The 20924-nt window shown below is 33.4% G+C and overlaps 1 protein-coding gene across 4 annotated transcripts; it reads left to right on the forward strand.

Moving 5' to 3' along the window:
- The first annotated feature begins 538 nt into the window (after nucleotides 1-538).
- On the forward strand, nucleotides 539-18362 carry LOC124835546 (transcription factor IIIB 60 kDa subunit-like). Of its 4 annotated transcripts, none has more exons than XM_088108807.1 (20): nucleotides 539-751; nucleotides 6719-7156; nucleotides 8131-8208; nucleotides 8399-8480; nucleotides 9020-9095; nucleotides 9520-9602; nucleotides 9712-9788; nucleotides 10002-10058; nucleotides 10195-10307; nucleotides 11021-11100; nucleotides 11233-11319; nucleotides 12944-13024; nucleotides 13154-13315; nucleotides 13406-13522; nucleotides 14314-14380; nucleotides 14463-14641; nucleotides 14843-14980; nucleotides 16396-16488; nucleotides 17122-17184; nucleotides 17676-18362. In XM_088108807.1, the coding sequence occupies exons 3-20, from the start codon at nucleotides 8147-8149 to the stop codon at nucleotides 17904-17906; spliced, it is 1848 nt and encodes a 615-aa protein (XP_087964933.1). In that variant the 5' UTR covers nucleotides 539-751; nucleotides 6719-7156; nucleotides 8131-8146; the 3' UTR covers nucleotides 17907-18362. The 4 variants fall into 4 exon arrangements, with proteins under 4 accessions (XP_087964933.1, XP_087964935.1, XP_087964934.1 ...); XM_088108809.1 differs by having other exon boundaries at nucleotides 14314-14374; XM_088108808.1 differs by lacking the exon at nucleotides 6719-7156.
- Nucleotides 18363-20924: the final 2562 nt, after the last annotated feature.

Raw genomic sequence — 20924 nt, forward strand, 5'->3', positions numbered from 1 at the left:
TTTTCATACTTTTTTTAATAATGCATTTGTTTTTTTATATTTTATACGCTAGTGTTTAGAATGCTAAGAGAAGATACGGAGCGTTTTATGTTACAAAATCTTCTAAAACTCAAATTATTCAAATTTGGTTCAATTTGTGATACGAAAATTTTAAGTAAATTAAAACATGAACATAAATGTTAATTTTACGTCTGACTTAATTATGTATATCAAATGTAATTTTTAATATAATTTAAAGCAAAAAAAAAAGACATAATCTATATTTTACATCATACCAAATGATGTATATTATCTTTTCTAACGAACTGTTGATTATTTTATCCATATATGTTAGTTTAATTATTATCACCGAGATTGAGTTTACGATATAGTTTTATTAATTATTGAAAAAAATTGTCACTGCATCAAAACGACACGACTTACTGAAGAGTATGCAATTTATCTAATTTAAGAATAATATTAGGGTTTTGTTTAGTCGCTAAATTTTGACAGCAGTAACTTACATTTTGACTTTTATAATAAAACGTGTGTGCGCCCTTCTCGCGCTCAGTTTTGATCGTGTGTATCAGGATTAAACCTTCGCAATCCTTTCTCTCTCTGTTCATCCCATTCACTCTTCTCTCCTCTCTTACCTTTAACGTCTCTTGTTTTCTTATTCGATTCTGTTCCGGTTACCTCATCGTACTCCGCCACTGCACCGCAAACCGCTGCCTAGACCTCCACCGGAATAGCCGAAGGCTGCCTCAAACAGGTCCGTTTTTTTCCCTCTCTTCTCGTTGTGTGTTTGTTTATTTATTGAATGAAATTCCCGACCAATAATAAATTAGAAGTTCTTATAGTTCCCGAGGTTCTTAGAATGTGTGTGCGACTGCGATTATCGGTACAATTTCTAACTTTTGTAGTGTTCGCGACCACAACGCGATCGCAATTGTGGTTGCGTCTGTTGGATTTGTCTATAATTTGTGACAATTTAAGGAGTGTAACGAGACTGTGACCGCAGTTTAAAGCTTACTAGTGTCATGAACCCTCACTCACTCAATTTTCCTTCAAGTTTTTGAACGGCTCCAATTCGACGTGTTTTGTCGCGATTCTCCCTTCCTGATAATGATTAAAGGTTTAAACCCTTGGTCCTCATGTTTCTATAGGAATCTTAGTTAGGTTCTCATATTTTCAACCATCTCAATTGGGTTATAATATTTGTAAAATTGAGCCAATTTTACCTTATCCGTTAAGTTGTTCGAGACGGTGTTAACTTGAGACGGTGTTAACTTGAGCTGATGTGGTGCATATTTAAAATGCTAATGAGACAGTATTATATTATGTAACTTTTTTTAGGTGAATAATTTATGACATGGCACAAGATTTAATTAGGGATTCAGAGTCTTCATTATCCTCCACTGTCTCCAAAACGCAGCTACCAATGCTATTCTCCATCATTTTTTCTTCTCGTTCTGGGCGGCAGAGGTTGTTTGCTTGATTTTCCTTCGACCCTGCGAGTTGTGCAGAGTAGAGACTTCTGCTGGGGCCTTTCACTTTGTTCTTAACTTTTTGGGAACAATGACTTAAGTGGGTTTTCCTTGTCAGAACCTGGATGCCAAACACAAAAGAAAACAAAAGGGATTTGTGGTTTTTTTGAGTCAGAAAAGCCGACGCTTTTTGGAGTCGATTTATATCTATTTGATGGGGTTGTCTGAAATTAGAGTTGTTGGGAGGGAGATGCAATAGTGAGTCTCCAAATGAGGTCAATGACATAATCGATCAAGCTGATTCTGGTTAAATTCTTCCTCCTTCATTTTGTGCATTGAAAATTCAAAAAAAGTAATTCCGAACTTTAAACCCCTAGAAATATCATCATCCAGAGAAAAACACATAACACAAGCATCAAAACCCAGATTCCAATATATAAAGCTGAAGATGGAAACACCCACCCTCCAATCATTTTGACTATAATAAAATAAAATAAAATAACACGAGGAAAGAAAAAAAAGTACCTTGCTTGAAATTTCAATTCTTGAAGATGACAGTAAGTATAAGGGTGACCGACCGTTGACGATGTCGGTCCAATTAATTCTGGTGAGTGTGTATTTGGGGCAGCCATCAGGATCTGCCATGGACAAGAGCGTGGGAAAGTAATGCTCCTCGAGGTAGTATTTGTCGTTGCGGTAACAGGGGATCTTGAATTTCCTCTAGAGGGTTCAGTCCTTAACGACGAGGCGAGTGTGGCGGCACGTGAGGGTGAAGAATTGGGAGCCGACGCGGAATGAGGGCGGAGAAGGAGATGGAGCGGTGGACCGCGACGATTTGAGTGTCGCCACCGACATGATGGAGCCGGTTGTCTTTAGCATAGGTAGCTGCGTTTTGGAGTTGATCTTTTGGGCCAGTGGGCGTCTCAGCGGCAATGTCTCTACGGGGACTATGGTTTTCGTCCTCCGGCTTATCACTACGATTGGGGATATTTGGGATTGTTCATCTGAGGAAGGGATATGATATTTGGTGGTTCGAAGTTGTGTTTGGATGATGCAAGGACTGATTGGAGATTGGGGTTGAAGAGGGTTTAGGCTTAATGGTGAAAATGGTGACTACCGGTGGTGGCAGCGATGGTGGACCGTTGGACTGATTCAGTTTTTGGCTTAATTTGAAGATAAGTAAATTCCTAATCAGAAAATTAGTAAAACCCTTTGCCATGTCATAATGGCTTAAATTAAATAAAAATTCCACGTAATCAAACACTTTGAGATCAACATGCAACACGTCAGCCTCATTTAACGCCGTCTGTGAAGATTTAACGGACTGGACTTAGTTGACTCAAATTTTCAAATATTTGGACCCAATTGGCTCAATTTTACAAATATTATGACCCAATTGACACAGTTGGAAATATGAGGACCTAGCTGAGATTCCCATACAAACATGAGGACCATCCGAGGGTTTAAACCATGATTAAATTGGTGTGGTTTTGCTTTTTATTATTCTTTGTTTTATGTGCTTTGTGTAGTCTTGCATAGGAAGCGAGGTGCTACATTATACTGAGCAATTCGATCCACCAAGTTGGAACTGTTCAAGTTCCTCGTTACGGATAACTAGGAAGAGATAATGCTTAAAAAACTTTTTGTTTATATTATTCACAAAAGTCTGAGAATCAAAAGAGTTGAACATAGTGTTGTTTTTTTATTGGATTCATCATAATTAGGGATGACAATTTTACCCGCGGGCACGAGTATCCGCGGGTCAAATCCGTGGCTGGTAGTAACTATCTGCGGATATTTACTACCCGCGGGTAACGGGTAGCGAGTATTTTAATAACCGCTTCTAAACGGGCCGGGTACGGGTAGTATACTACCCGCCCCGCGGGTACCCGTTGCCCGCAAAAAAGAAATTTATATATATTTTAATTAAATTTAATTATAAAATTATATTTCATTAGGTTAAATTTAATTAAAGTTAAATTTTAATTTATATTATATTATAGGCTTAATAGCCTCTTTTGTCCTCAGTTTTGTTCGGTTTTGTCAATTTGGTTCCTGGTTTTAAAAAAGTGTCAATTTGGTCCCTGGTTTTAAAAAAGTGTCAATTTGGTCTTCACTTATTAAATTTTGCATCAAAATGGTCATTTCCGTTAAATAGAAACAAACGACATTAAGGATTGATGATGTGGCAAAAAACATGACATTTTTAAATTGTATGCGTGGTGACGTGTTTAGTATTTCCTTTAATTATAATTAATTTGGATTAATGTTTTTCTTTTAATTACTTTTAATTATAATTAATGTGGCAGTTATAAATGACGTCTCACTCCTCAGATCAAACCTTCTTCTTCTTCCAAAAAGAGTGTTGTAGTTAGCCATGGATAATCGACAATGATGTCCCACTCTTCCACCGAATATCTGCCCCGCTCTGCCTCCCCCACCCTATCACCACCTCCACCCCCAGACCCCTCTTTCTTACGCCCCCACCAACCCTAATTTCCAAAATTTCAAGAGACCTCGAATCTACCCTGCCGTTTTTTCCCACCACCCTCACAATGCCCAATTCAGTGGGTTGCGCAAGGCTGCATTGCGATTTATCCATGACTGTTCTGGTTTGATTTTCTTGCTTTGCAGGTCTGAGGAGGCATGATGTTGATGCGCGATGAAGATGCTCGCGGTGGGGATGGTTTCTACGTGATTAGGGTTCTACAATTTGGGGCTCTTTTCGATTGGGGTTTTGGGGCTGGTTGCATTTCCTTGCAAGTTTCGAAGGAGAAGTACTGAATTCGTGATGAATCTGGTGGTTTTGGAATGGACGAAACTCGCGAGGTGGAGGCGCGATCTGGGTTTTGTATATGGGTTGTTGTTTATTGGATTGAGGTTGATGCATGTCAAGACACAAAGGATGATGGAGATGGCGTGGAGGAGATTGGAGTTTTCACGGTGGAGAATGGAGGAGAAGATGAACTTTCTCGGGTTCTCTCTATTGTCGCGATTTGGGTGGTTGATGGAAGATAGAAAGAATTCTCGGTGGTCCGAGATTGCTCGCGGTGGTGCGTCAATGGAGGTGATGCGATTCACTATGGTTGCTGGACGACGCTGGTTGTGTTCTTGAGTGTGGTTGAGGTGCCGCTATCAACGATCGGTGCCGTTATCGACGATCGGTGCCGCCGACGACAGTTTTGGTCGGCCAAAGGAAGGCACGGGGGCGTTGGTCATGCGGAGGACAGAGTTGTCGCTGATGAAGGTGGAGAAGAGACCTTCGTTTTTGAAAAAGATAGAAAGAAACCCTAGAGAAAAGAGGGTTTGGGCCTGATCTAGAAACTACAAAGTGCACTCCTAAATTCCATCTCTACACTCATTCTCTGACACGTCAGCATAAATATATCTACAAAATGTCATGTCTTCTGTCAGATCATCAATCCTTAACGCCGTTTGTTTCTATTTAACTGAAGGGACGATTTTGATGCAAAATTTAATAAGCGAGGACCAAGTTGACACTTTTTTAAAACCAATGACCAAAATGACACAATCGAGCAAAACTGGGGACAAAATAGGCTATTAAGCCTATATTATATATATTTTTTTGTAATTTTATTTTAAAAATATATTAAATATTTTTTTTATTTTTTGCGAGTATCCACAGGTTTTAAAATACCCGCAGGTATTTTTTAAACGTGTACCTGACGGATAGCGAGTCGGGTAGCGGATACAATTTTATCCGGCGGTTGCGGGTAGACACTATTCATGTCTGATCCGACCCGTTGACATCCCTAATCATAATACACACTTACCATGAGGTACAAGTTTGTAAGTACGATTGCAATTAACACTTCAGAGAAGTGAAGTTGTTTATTGTGTTATAGAAGTCAAAGGATTTTGTAGATTTGAACTACACTTAAAAGATTTATTTTTTTAACACGATATATCATAGTCATTATTAAAACATATCTTAATCATGAACACCTACGGAACTGTGGCAGTTTCAAGTTTTTATAAGACTGTCTAAATAGAAGCTGGAACCATAGTTGTTAAGCTCAATTAGGAATACCTTAGTTGTCTATACTGGAAGCATAATGTCAAAGAACATACGCAGATGAAAAGAAAGAGATGCACATTCTAAAGCTTTGGTTTTAAATTCAAAATTGTCATTTTGGGAACTGGGAATTGTAGATAGAATCTCTATAGGGTTATCATATTTAGTCTTTTTGATTGTTTCCATCATTCAATTCCAACATTTTTTGGATGAATTTGTCTTATTAGTTAGATGTATAAGTATCACTAGGAAAAAACTTCCCGTATATGTTAGGGGTATTTATGTAGTAGTTTGTTTGCACAGAAGAAAAGGAAAAAGTTGAATATCAAATACCGGTCTCATGGACGTCTAAATGTTTATGACTCTTACAATTCAGATTACGGAAAAATAAGCTCTCCTTTGTATCTCCACGTCACTGACATGTTTACAACTGTTCATCAATAAACAAAATCCCCCTTGGTAACTGAATTTAACATCAACAGCTTTATGTTCAAATAGGCCACAACATAAGCCGAACCATATGAGCCTTGAGACTAATCATGTGCACTGATACAATCTCATACAAAATCTCCAAGGATAACAGTTACACCACCTAAAGAAAAGTAACACTTAAATAAACTTAATATACAGCCAATAAAAACATGCAAAGACGTAATTAATAATAACAACCATATTAAAAGAAAGTGGTTTAGCAGTAACTAAATTAATTTAATATTCAAAATATAAGATTAGTTTAATAATAAAAGTTAAGAGTAATAATAACTTATATTTTGGATTCCATTAATATTGGAATCTATAAAAAAAATGTTTTTTTATCTAAATATTTAACTTCCATATCAATATAAATTATTTTATTAATAATTTTATTCTTAAAATTTTGTAATTTTTTTATAATAATAATTATTTTTGAGAATACATTTGTTGTAAATTTAATAATGCTTTTTATTTAATAATAATTAAAATAATTATTTTTATTTATTATTATAAGATAAAATGGACACACGTGTGTTTTCACCAATAAATATATATAATATAGATGATAACAAACTATATTCATAAAATGTGTATCATTAAAAATAATATAGAAGATAAAAATGTCTACTAAATAATAATAAATTTTAAATATTAAAATTCACTAAACCGTAAAATTCATTGTATAACAAATAAAAATATTTTCAGTATAAAACAGCAATTCCTAATTCACTCTGTAACACAGAACCACAAGCAAAACAGGAACAGGAAAGCTGCCAGGAAAACAAAAAGTAGCAGATCAGAAAACAAAGTGTAACTGCCGGCGACTGTGAGGGCGGCGATCGTTCGCCGGCGACTGCGAGGGCAGTGAGCACAAGGGATTGCAAGGGTCCGCGAGTGCCAGTGTCTGCGAGGGCGGTGAGCGCCGGTGACAGCGAGGGCAGTGAGCACAAGGGATTGCGAGGGTCCGCGAGCGCCAGTCTCTGCGAGGGCGGCGAGCGCCGGTGACAGCGAGGGCGGTAATCGCTGGTGAGTGCGACGTGCGATCTTATTCAATTTTAACAACACTGTCCATGGATGCTGCGATTCAAGCCACGATTCGGGGTGATTCGGAGCGATTCATGCGATTCGGATTATAGTTTTCAAGCGATTCGTATCGTGGAGGAGAATCGTATCGTGTCGGGTACGGTACTCACTATCATCACCATAACATTGCAATTTGTCATATAAATAAAATTTGGACCTGAAACACAATCATTGCATGCTCAGATAATATTTGGTAGGAATGAAGTTGGGCTGGTGAAAAATGACTTTGAATTAGAGCATAAGAAAGCCTAAAACTCTTTACTTCTTCCTTTTGTTGCATTAATGAAGTAATCATACAACATGCTATACTCTCCAGGATTAGGACGTAATTAAATTAAAACAGTTTCCACTCGTTGATTAAAATCTCTGATTTAGATAGAATAGTTTCTATCAACTGATTTACGAGTGAGGTAATTTTTTATTATTTTAATTCTTTAACTTTTAATTACTAATTTATTTATTTGGCAGATTTTGCTACCTTTTGTAGAACCTGTAATAAATAAAATATTTATTGATTTTAGTAATTTATTTATTTGTGTGATCTATAATATTACATGATTAATTGTGGTGTGTTATTTTGGTGAGGAAATTATAGTAGAATGAATAAGAATTTATTTAAATTTGGTTTTATTATTAAATTTTAGAATTTTTGAAGAAAACCTTATATGCTAATGTTTGTATTATTGCCCCCAACAAATTTGAGTTTGCCTGGTGATAGATGAGTGGGCTCATGTGTGTGCATGACTCGTGTTACAATTTCCTGGAGTCTAAGACTTTTTATTTTGATGAAGTTCTTTTTTATTAGAAACTAGACTCAAAAAGCTTTTTAAGGAGTACTAATTTGTAACTTTACTTTTGGACATTACGAGTGAGGTAATTTTTGATTATTTTAATTATTTAACTTTTAATTACTAATTTATTTATTTGGCAGATTTTGCTACCTTTCCCCCTAAATGATAAACCCTTATTGAATTCAACTTTTATTCCAATCCTCTAAAACATTTCAACTCCCTCTTATTTCTCTTCAGTTTTACTATCATTTTCAATGCCTTCATCTCACTGACTTTGCAGATCTGTATCAACCACAATGGTGTACTGCAGTCACTGTGCCAAAAATGTAGCTGGGGAGAGAATGGATGATGGTTTCTTGTGAGTATCTTTGGTGCTTTCACACTAATTCTCGGAATTTCGTTTTTCTAGTAAAATTTGTGCATTATGCTATGCATATTGAATTTGGAACTGTATATTTTATTTAATTTAATTATTGATCTAGGAATGTGTAGAGGAAACCTCCGGTGTTATTAAATGTTTATTTTCTTTTATTAATTTTGCTTCTCAGATGTTGTCTAATCTGTGGGAAGGTGTTGGAAGATTACTTTTTTACTGAGGAGCCTACATTTGTCAAGAATGCGGCAGGGCAGGTAATTGAAGCGGGACAGGCTATTGCGGTTTTTTGGGCAGACAATTTTACGATTGACCCACTTAAATTACAACATCATGTTACAGAGAACGAGGCTTGAGCTATTTTTATTAAGAACTGATAGGGATTTAGATTGCTTGATTTTTAAGTTTGACTGCAAGTATGGTTTGTGAGAGAAAGGAAAAGCAGGTGGATCCCGCCGTGCAGTTCTATATTCCAAACCTGCAAGTGTCTTTTTTTTTTTTTTTTTTCTATTGCAGAGTGTGACCCTGTCGTTATCTTAAGGAAAAGTAGAGGATCTTAACTCTCATAAGGTCACATGTAGCACTTTTCTCAAACGTGCCAAAAATATTGTTGTGGTGCATCCATTATTTGCTTCTTCAATCAATGGAGAGCATCATTGAAGACATTAATCATACAAGTAGTAGAACTGCAGTTTCTGGGATATTCAAGTTTAATTTTTTTAACCACGAGCAATTGTTTTACCTGTAATTCTACGCTTGTTTTTGTTTCTCATGGATTCCTGATTTGTGTCTGTAGAGTAAATTATCAGGTAATTATGTAAGAACAGTTCAAAGCGACTTCTCCGAATCACGTCAAAGGACTTTAGATAGAAGTATGCCTTTCTTAAATCTCAGTGTCTCACGCTGTATTTTGATTAACTAATCCTCTGATTTGCATAAAATACTGCATCTCAAATTGGCGAATTATCAAACATATTACTATGTTTGTCCTAAATCTGTCCAGTTCTGCTATCTTCTTCTGGTTGCTCCTCAATCCTTTCAAAGTTGCAGTAATAAATTTTAATTTAATGTTTAATATTTATTCAATGATAAGAAAATCTAGTATTTTTTATGTTCACACAGCCAATGCAATCAATTGATTGTGGACCCTTTTGGGAAAACCATGTCTAGAAGAGAAATTTGGATAGTTTTTCTTAGTGCTTATGTGTTATATGATGATGAGTTTGATTACTGTTAATAATTTCATGCTTGTAATTATTTGTATTCCTATGTGCCAATTTCTTTTTGAGTTCACAGCTTATGAAGAGATTAAATTTCTAAGTTCTGGCCTTGGAGTTCAGGATGAACATATGGCTGACCAAGCACTGGCCTTTTATAAAGTATGTCACATTTTCGACCAAACTCATTTTAAACTTGCTTTTATTTTTTGATACACTTTTGAAAAATAATTTTTTTCATTTAACTAATCCTTGACTTTTCCTATTGAAGATAGCGCTTGGGCAAAACTTCACTCGTGGACGTAAATCAGAGCAAGTACAGGCTGCTTGTCTCTATATTGCATTTCGGTATGAGTTCTATTTGGGCATGAGTTCTATACTGTATTAATGATGTTTGTTTATGAGCATTTAATTGGTTGAGAATAGTGCTCTACGACTGTGGTTGAAGAGCAATGAGTTCAATGGATTGTACTTTTCACCTTTGATTTAGCATAATGATATACTGGTCGTATTGCAGCATTTTCTTTTTTTGTGCTGAAATTGTTTTTCCTTTTCTTGCAGGCACAACAACAAGCCGTACCTTCTTATTGATTTTTCAAATTATTTAAGAATAGATGTGTGAGTATGGTTTTCTTTGTTATTGGAGTCTACTGGTTATATTTCTCCCATATTTTTGTTAATGTTTTGTCAATGTATCCCTGTTTTTTGTGTTTCTGATTGTTGCTTTGCTTCTATTCACGTATTCGATGTGCAGTTATGCTCTAGGATCAGTTTTCTTGCAGCTTTGTGAAGTGCTGAGGCTTGGAGAGCACCCAATTGTTCAAAAGCCTATTGATCCTAGTCTTTTTATTCATAGATATGCTAAAAGTGAGTGTTTTCTTTTCAGCTCAGTTTGTATAAGCGGATAACTAAAACGTTTTGTTGGTTGTGTGTGGTGAATTTTAAGAGAGAGAGAGAAAACAAATCGTTTAGAGAGAATTTAGACAATGAGAACTCTTTATAGACCTAGTGGAGACTATCTCTCTAATTATAATGAGTGGTGCGACTTTTTGGACATTAGTAGGGATGAAGATTAAATGCATTTTTGGTGTATGATGCACGAATCCCACACACCCTGTAATGATGTACTTCCCGCTAAAGCATTTTAAGCTTTATGATTGTTAGCAAATAAATACTCTCCTTTGTATTCTTTGATAGTGTTCACTTGCAAGACTTTATTCTTGTTCCTTTCTCATATTCTAACCTTCAAAGATTCCTCTGGACCTATGATACTGCAATAAATAAATTGAGAATATAGAAGGGAATTATTTGCTGGTTTATGTTTATTTGAATATGAAATTAAATTCCTGTGATATGGAATGAGAATTTCCTTCCATATTTTATATGTTTTTTTTTCTTCTGTTAATAAAAGTATAAGTAATTCAGATTATCAAACTTGTATCTTTTAGTGTAAAAATATATTCATCTTTCTTTTGGCAAAAGTTAACCTGGTTTGGTTTAATGTATTTTTTATTTTAAATTTTATCCAGTTTATTTTCTTTGACCGAGGAGAAATAATAGCTTAATGTCATGTCATGTAGATTTGATTAAGCGAGGGAGTAAGGCGGTCTCTGATACTGCTCTGAGCATTGTTGCAAGTATGAAACGAGACTGGATGCAGGTATCTTAACCTTGTTCTAGCATTGTTCTTAGTTATGTTTTTAGTTTGGACAAAGGAAGCCTTAATTTGGGATGTGTGAAGTATAAACTTTTTTTATTACGAGAATGTTGAATTGCTAATGCTAGAAAACAGACAGGGAGGAAACCTAGTGGTCTATGTGGTGCGGCATTATACATTTCTGCTTTTGCACATGGAATTAAATGCTCTAAACCCGATATTGTAAGTAATGATAAATTTTCCTACCTTGTAACTTATTTTTTATTATTATTGTCATATGTCGCTTTCTGGGTATTGTTTTTACAAGATATACAGTTCCTCATAAGTGTTGAAGATAATCAATAAATTTATTCATAATTTATTGATTTCTGTTTTGAAATTCATTGGCATGCTTGATTAGAGATGCTCTTTCGTCTCCCTTTTGATATATGTTTCATTGTTATTATTTACAATGTTCTCCCTATCACAAACATCAATTAAAAAAAAGTCCTCTAACTCTCCTGACATGACAATATATAGACTTTCACAAAAGGTATTCATCTTGTTGAATATGGTAAAAGCTAGGTATGAGATTAATCTCTGTGTTGAATATAAACATAGGGTGTTCTATTTATAATAGAAGAAATATGGATTAAGTCCAAAATACAAATAAAAAATAATATGAAACTAATTAAAGATAAAAGATAAAGATAATATATCTAATACATCTCATATCAGATAATAGCTACTTGTTAACTAGTTAACTGCTTTTGTTTTTATTTTTCTTCCTATAGTGTACCTTCAAGACACTCCTTTTTCCCTTGCCTATCATCCATGAAAGTGACAAAATAATAGTAGCGTAAAGTTGAAAGAAAGCAACTTGGACCCTAAATGTGAACCAAAGCACAAATGTTAAGCACTTTTATTGGCTACATGACTACAAATACAAGCAACGTGTTTTCCTAAACGACAAGAGTCAATCAAGAGACAATTTTAGAGAAGATTAGTGGTGGAAGTTGATATAATTCTTTTGACTCATGTCGATGCATGGATACAATACGTATTTGACATGGCGATAAGCTTATTTTTAAAATAATAAGATATGATATGTGATATATGCATATTTAAAAATGTATAAAAATTCTTAAAAACATAATAAATATATGATTGCTATTGTATGAACTCAAATTAAAATCAAATGTATTGAACAGTGTCAAAATAAAAAAATTATACTTTATTGTGATCATAAAAGTATTACTGCTTTATAGATTAGATACTTCATTGATAAGTGTCGATGAAGTATCCTAAAGTATTGGAGCCATCTACCAAGCTTACAACAATTCCTATTATTTGTGCTACGGTTGATTTATCCTTTTGTATCATATGTGTCTGGTATAATTGTAAAAGTCATACAAATTGTTAGAGTAAATAGTCTTAAGCAGGATTTATTGTATAGGTGTTGTTTGCTTTGTGTTGTACTTAGTTCCAAGATATATCTTTTCATATTCTCTTCTCTTTCTTCTCATACATTGTATCTGATGTATACAAAGTTATTATAAATGTGATCCTAAGAGAGGGAAATCCACTCTCAAATTTATTCTAATTCCTTTTTTTCTCAAGTCAAGTTTTCCTTTGATTTTAGTATTACATTTTATATCCTAGTTATGATTAAGAATATCTATTCTTGAAGAGAATTGCCATAATAGCAGTGACATATTTCACAATCTTCTGTATATACTAGTTACACATTTGCTGATGTAATTGTTGCTTCACTTGACTATTCATCTAACTTTCAAGGATATTAGTTGAGCCTTAATATTTTTTTTTTTATATTGGATGTCCGTTGATTTTCTAATTTTCAATGCAGCTTAGAATCGTCCATGTATGTGAAGCAACATTGACCAAACGATTGGTTGAATTTGAGAATACGAAATGTTCTAGCTTGACAGTATGTTTCTACTTCCTTTTAATGACATGGTCTATTACGATACTGATGTGTTTTAAGACCAGTGGTTGAATTCACTATCTTAGATTTGACAGTGAGTAAACATTTTTCATGAACCTTTTGTGGTTATAGGTTGAGGAGTTGGATACATTGGCAAAAGAGCAAGAAAAAAATCCAACAGTAATGCCAGAAGGTGAATTGAAAGGGGTTACTTCCAAAGATCTACTATGTGAGCACAAGGACAGTGGGGCTTCCCATTTTGCACTTGGATTGTGTGAAGAATGCTATAAGGACGTGAGTACTTTCTTCATCATCAAGATGGTTTCCTTTCTAAGCTACATTGCCTTTTGGCATTGACTATTGAATTGATTGATATGCTCACAGTTAGATAAGCTTTCCGGTGGACTTGGTGGTGGTTCGGATCCTCCTGCATTCCAGCGTGCTGAGAGGGAAAGAGAGAAAAGGGCACTTCTCAAAGAGAGTGTTGATGAAGCATGTGATGTAAGTTTTCCTTGACTTGGTATTGTGTGTGGTAGTTTGCTTTTTATTTACAGGTATTCTTTTTAATTTTTCCTTTTCTCTGATTTAATTTTTGCATTAAAAGATTCATAATATTCACTAGGGCTTGCTTGTACAGAAAGAAGCAAAATTATTTGTATTGCCTCATAGTTAAATTTCTAAAAGAATTGATATAATTGGAAAAGTTTAACGATTCATGAACTAAATAAGGTCTATACATTCATAATATTTTCTTAAAAGTTGAGTTTCATCTTTGAAGAGAAAAGAGAATCTATGTCCACAAAATCACTCCAGAGACAAAAACATACTGGTGCCAAATATCATAACGGAACACCAAACCCATACTTTAAGTTCCTTAAATAGTACTGATCAAATCAAATTACTATTCTACTTGTACCTGATGCATCCATCAGAAGAGTAGGAGATGCGATAGATATCCAGCAAAATAGTAATTTTTATTTGTGCATGTTCGCACACTGTCTAGTTGATATCATGATATTGTAACCCCTCATTAGCAAGAATACTCCTGAGAAGAGAAGCATTAACAAAAATGTGGCCATGTAGAAACTTTAACTCTCATTTAGTTCTTTATCTTATATGAAACCATTCTTCAAGCAGTGATCCAGACATATGGTCATCTGAAACTAATTCCAATTTCCAGACAACTGTATGTTTTTGCAAACAACTTGGCTCATTGGCTCATAAATTTTAGATGTGACCCATATGCATGCACGACTTCTAAATCTTTATTATTTTCTGGTACTTTTGGTCAGTTGGCGAATGCATCAAATGATCAGTTTAAGAGCCATAGAGAAGATTTGCCTGTGCCAGAAGGTATTGGTGGGTGCTCTTATTTCATTCACTCTGCTAGCATGTTAGATTTCCTCTGTATTCATTACTATTTGCACAAAAATGCTTTTAGGGGCTAATGTGGCGCATGAGTCCATTAAAGACGGTGAATATGATGATTCATTTAGAGAAGATGAATCAGAAACTTTATCTGATATTGATGATGAAGACGTTGATTTATACATTCATGATGAGAAGGAGAGGAAGATCAAGAAGATACTGTGGGAAGCAGCAAATCGGGAGTATCTTGAGGTAAAGAAATGGTATCTACTATTTTTTGCTTCTAGTTGTGCTAGATAAATTTGTTTTAGTTTCTTTTCACTCTGTATCATGATTTGAAGTCATTCAGGAGTGGGTGCTGTTACTTGTACTTCTTGTCCTTGGTTTTCTGTTTCACTTTATTTGGAAGCTTAATCTGCACTGGATCTCACTCAAGTTTTATGTTACTTTCAGGAGCAGGCAGCCAAGGAAGCACTTGCAGCTGCTAATAAGAAAGCTTTTGAGGCAAATTTTGAAAACTGTTCAGAGGATTTACTTGCAGCAAGAGAGCTCGCTGCATCTGCTTCTGAAGCTGTGGCAAAATCCAGAAAGGTTCTTTCTGAATATTTTTTTGATACGTTCTTACTATTAAATTGTACCACAATTAACTTGAGATAAAAAAAATCCATGAAATATAGTTAGATTTTTATCTCTCATTACACAAACCATGTCAAGAAGTGTCATATCAGTTTGATTTTAATATATGCTTTGTTACTTCATTCGATGTTTAATGAACATAAAACATGATTTTCTTAAAAACTATTGCTTATAGATTTTGGCTTATCAGTAGTGAGTTTATTTGATATTTGATGTTCATGAACAATGGATTTCTCAAAATTCATCGGTTAGATTGATCACCTATAATAAGTTACATAATTGTCCTAGTGTTACAATTGAGTGATAGTATTAGTATGTTTCGCATGTTTTGGCCTTAGTTTGGAATGAGTAAGCTATCATATAAAATTTTGGGAAAGTGATCATTACCACTGAAAAATTAGTTTGTCTAAATTTGAATCGGGGAAGCATGGACACTACTAAGAATACTAGGAAAGACACTGTATTGATTTTACATGTAAAACTTTCTCCAGAGAGTTCCATGGTCTGGAAGGTTTAATTTAGAAGGGGGAAGGCAACAAATTTACCCTCAGCCATGTTTTCAAGGTTGCAGGTTTATATGCATTATTTGAATTGTCGTTTGAAAAGGGGACTCTATCCCGGGTCTCTGAGGAGCTGCAAGATCTAGAATTGTTTTTGTTGGAACTTAAGCTCTTTTTCCCCTATTGTTGACAAAATCGAGCCATTAATTGGATGTTCTATCAGCTTCCCGATGTTGGTGTGCATTTATTTGATGTTTGCAATTTCTGTTCTTGTTTAGTGAGAGGTTGTCATTGCTGCAGTCCTAATGTCAGGAATGAGATGCTATTTGTTGTTTAGAGGTCCAAGGTCTGATGAAGGGAGAATTTGATTTCTAACACCCACAGGCCTGATTCTCCTGCCGTATGAGTGTACTTTGTTGAGTTGGACCCGATTCATATATCGAAAGAGATTAGATTATTGAGATACTAAGAATTTCTGGTCTTGGAATTGTATAGTATGACCTAGTTTGGGTAAATTTCTCTCGGAATAGAAAGAGTAAATAAGAAGGTTATGACTATATGCATTAGTTAAAATCACCTATTTACTTGTATATAAACTAAGAGACTAATGAAATGGAAGCCTGAGATGCATTGGGAAATTTAAAGCAGCCGCATTACGAAGTTAGTGAGTTTGGCAGATGAATTGATTCAATTTGTGATTTGCAAATATTTTTGTAATTGTTTTACTTTCAAATCGAGTATGCTTATCAATATACATTTTAATGGGTGTAGAGTGGATCCAATAGTTATGCATTGTTTTTTGTTTACACTGTACGATTCATGCTGCAAGACTTCAAGCTTATATTGGGTTTGTTAAATACACTATTTCAGGAAATGAAACAGAGACGAGCCAATGAGGCAAAAAATATGGGGCCAGCTCAATCTGCTGCAGAGGCCTTCGGCCAAATGTCTAATAAAAAAAGGGTATTTATCTATTCAACAATAAACATGCATTTTCTCTATATAGTTACAGCCCATTTCCATTGTATATTTGTAAAAAAGCAATAGGTAACTATATGCATATATCCGATACAAAGGGGGAGTTTTGTAAATTACAGTTTTTTAGGATAAAAATATCTTCAAAATCTCATTATTAGGATAAAATATCTTTAAATATTGTTTCTTTATTATGGAGGGATTGATTGTTTTAAAATGAGGCATCCGGAATGTAATTCATATGATCGCTATCAATAAAATTATTTCTTGTTTCCACGTGTAGTCAAGTATAAAAACTTTAGGGGTAAAAACCTAAAAAAGAAGATATGATAGGAAAGAAAAAAGCAAGGTCTTTCGAAGCATTGAGTAGTGTTGGAGTACTCACTGTTGCTTTGACCTTGTATGTCGTGCTCATTGAGCATTTGGATTTAGGGCTTTTGTTGTGTATCTTTTCAGGTAGAGAATGTGTCAATCCTTAATAGTTTAGTTTGTTTTATTATGTGCATGCAGCTTTATTTATAAAATCCTTGAGCAATATATTTGACTCAGTTTTTTTAATTATCAACTTAATATCTTCTGAAATTGTTTATATATAACTAAACTACTTGTTTGCTTGTGTAGCAATTGCAGAGTCTGAAATCTAAAGTCAATTTTGATCGCCTGGGTGAATTATTTAATGAACTGGTACTTCTCTCTAGAACTTATTTGCTTCATATTGACACGCTTTAAGTGCCACTAGCACCCGAAAATATTACGTATTAAAACATGATTTTGATAAACTTCTCAGTAGACATTGACAAAAGAAGAAATACAAAAGTGAAATGAATTATGTTTAAAATTAGCTTATGCATACTGTAAAATCATCTTTTTAGGTAAGCTAATGATTTTGGCTTCTATAAAACCTAATTTTGACTTGTTAAAAAGTCAGTTTTTGTTTGTAAGAGAAGTTTACTTCAATATTTTTCTCCTATACTTGTTTATTGAAAATCCTGTCCAATCAGGCCTACATGCTTTTTCTTATCTGCCTGTTTTCATTCTTGAGTTACTTCTTCGTGTCAACATGTTCAAAAGACAAATTTGGAAAGATGTCTTCTGACAATTAACCTATGCTATTCTTTAAATCAAGACATTGAATTTTTCTTGAATCTAACTTTGTTTCTAATATTATCAAACAGGAAAAAACGGATGATCCCAAAAAAGAAAAGAAAGCACGATTTGATCCGCCCCTAGATAATCATGACAACTCACAGTCATTTGAGCACAAAAAAGACGATGAGATGGGATCAGTGGATGAATTTGAAGATGATATGGGGGAGATGTATCAAAGTGGGTTGTCTACGGATAATATTGCAGATACATATTTCCCTGAGGATGATGGATACGGCTATAACGATTATGATTATTAATGAAAGATGCCAGATGATCTTTCTGCTTTGATTATCTGATTTTTTAACCATTGGTATCCAACGTGGCTGGCAGCAGTGGAACCATAGTTGTCAGACAAAATTCCTTGAAACCTAAGTTGCCATCTGATTAGCAAGTATCTCTAATGAGCTTTACCTCTTTAATCAATCCAATATGTTTTTAAAGAAAGCTTGTGAATTATAGTACCAAGAAATTGTTAGGTAGGTTTTACCAGCATCTCTATATTCAACACAAAATAGGGGTTAGATTGTGTTTAAAATTAAAATCTACTTATTTCCAACCATTTCTTTTTAACATGACAAAAGTTAAATTGGTAAAATTCTGCTGAGTCTTCCTAGTGTTGCTTTCAGTTGTTTCTCCCGGTCAAATGACAGGTGAATGTGAAAGTATTGATTATTATACAATTACTTGTTACCCGAATATTTTTCCTTTTAATATTCATTATTATTATAGAAATGTAAAAGGCATTAACTTGTTAGCTTCGGAGACAATGTGGATAAAGCACAAGAGACTAGTTCCTCATTACGAGGATAATATAGTTTGAACTTTTACACATATATTTAATGTTTGACAATGTCAAATAATTTTGAAAGGATATTTCTGAGAAAAATTTGGATAAAGTTTTTTAGTGTATTTGTTTGTAGTTTCATAACTGATGTCATTCGTTTGGTATAAATCCGTATATGCTGATTCACATTCACTACCACTACATTCAAGAAGAGGAAATTGGAAACAATTTATCAAATGTGCAATGGTGATTCTAAAACTTCATTCCTCTCAATAGATGACTCATTTTGATTCTTTTATTGTAAATATTTTCGAGTAAAGGACATCTAAAATTGTTAATCAGAAAATTATAGATTAAATCAGGTGACATGTACAACAAAAAACCACACTTAATTAGTGTAATAATTTATGCTATTAAGTTGATAATAGTTAGTGTAATAGATTATGATGAATTACATTTTGAGTACAAATTATTATTAAAAAATTATATGCAATATATATTAAAATAGTCTTTTATATGGCATTTATTAAAAGATAGACTGTAATCGCATCTATAAGGTAGATTTGCACATCGCTGCTGGTATGGTTACTTGTTACATCTCCATTTGAACCTCTATAAGTGACATACGCATAAAAAGATGCTTAAAGTATTGTTTTTTAATTGAGTCGCCTTCTTTTCTTCGTTATTAATAGCAATTGCTTTCTCTTCAAATACAGTAAGTTCAAGATTAATAACAATGAGGTGAATTCATTCTAATAAAAGAAATTAAACCTTTTAATAGTTGACACAAACAATATTGGAAACCAATATTGCATACCAATGTTACATAATGAAATTTCACATAAATATTAAGTAATACAACATATGATATATTCATGATATTCAAACAATTGGAATACATTAATGTTTTCCATTGAGCGATTCTTCCAACCGATACTTTATTTTGTAATACATACACTTTGTCAATTTTTCTATTGATTCAAATGAATTGGAAATCATAGAAAATGGTTAGTGTTATATTTTGTTTCACATTTATAGAAGTAGTTCTTATTCTTATGTTTTATTAAAATTTGGTTTCCATCTTTAAAATAAATGATAATTTAGTTCTATATATTTTAAAATTTGAAAAAATTATATTTTCTTTTAGTTATTAACTTAATTATTTAAAAAATCACTGTTTTGTAATATTTTAAATTAAACTATTGATATTTATAAGAATAAAATATAATTTTCTGTAACATGTATATTAATTTATAATAAAATTACTTTAAATTTTATTAAATTAAAATAATTTTATTAATTGATAAAATAAATAAATATATCATGTATACTAGATATGTTTGATTACATCTCACAAATTTAGATCGTAAAATATTCAGTTTAGACATATTCGATTATAACATAACTATGTCGGTCATCGGTCATCGGTCATGTCATTAATATTGTCAAATGTGATAAAATTAAAAACAAATACTACAATAAATAAGATTAATCGAGATAATTAATTACATAAATCAAATCCATCTAAGTAAAAATATATATAAATATGATATAAATATTATTGCATTTAATAGTATTTAGTGTATATAAATATTAAAATATATTCGAAAATCTTTCTAAAACTGTGAAAAGATAATGAATAATAAGAGTGAATTGATGGAAAAATGGGCACCCAACATGAATTATATAATTCATAGCCCATTTAATAAATTAATCTAAAAGAGCGTGTGAGAAAATGTTAAATATAAACAGAGCATTTGAGGGAGAGTTGTATTCACGTATTTCTCTGTCTTGCAAAGATTTAGGGTCTGTATTCATACTCTGTTTCTTTTCACCAAAACACATTCTCCATTCTCTGCTTCTGTGTTCTGTTCTAATCATTCGCATTCGCTCTTCCTCTGTTCTATCATTTACAAAATATGTTCTTTCTCTTCATTCTTTTTAATGAAAAACTCTAGGCACTGATCCTTTAAAATAATTGACCCATACTTTTAGACTTGTTATTGAATCAATAAATTTGTGAGTTCAGTGGTTCTTACAATTTTACTTTTTTTTTGTTATATTTTTAAAGCTTTCAATGTACTTTTTGTATGTGTAAATGCTGTTTAGTTTATAAGAAAATGAAAAAAACTTATTTTTTATTTTCTTCTACTCAAGTTTATACAACTAGGGTTATTAAAATTTGATTTCGGTCTTCTACTCAAGTTTATACAACTAGGGTTATTAAAATTTGATTTCGGAGTTTAATGTTGAATTGTGTTTGCGTTTACGCATTTTTTTTTCTTTTAAACAGAGAAATGGTCTTATTATGGAGGAATATATGGCATTGATGTTCTGCGTAGACTACTTGTTGATTGATTTATTTGGTTCTTTACTTAGAAAGACCTAAATTCGAACTGGTGTTTTAGTTGAGCCTTAATTTTTTTTTTCTTATATTAGGCGCCAATTCGTTGACCGTTTTCTGATTTGCATTGCAGCTTTTGAATAAAAT

This window comes from Vigna umbellata, chromosome 3 (genome assembly GCF_029865625.1).
Source record: "Vigna umbellata cultivar VRB3 chromosome 3, Vumbellata_1.0, whole genome shotgun sequence".
Lineage (NCBI taxonomy): Eukaryota > Viridiplantae > Streptophyta > Magnoliopsida > Fabales > Fabaceae > Vigna > Vigna umbellata.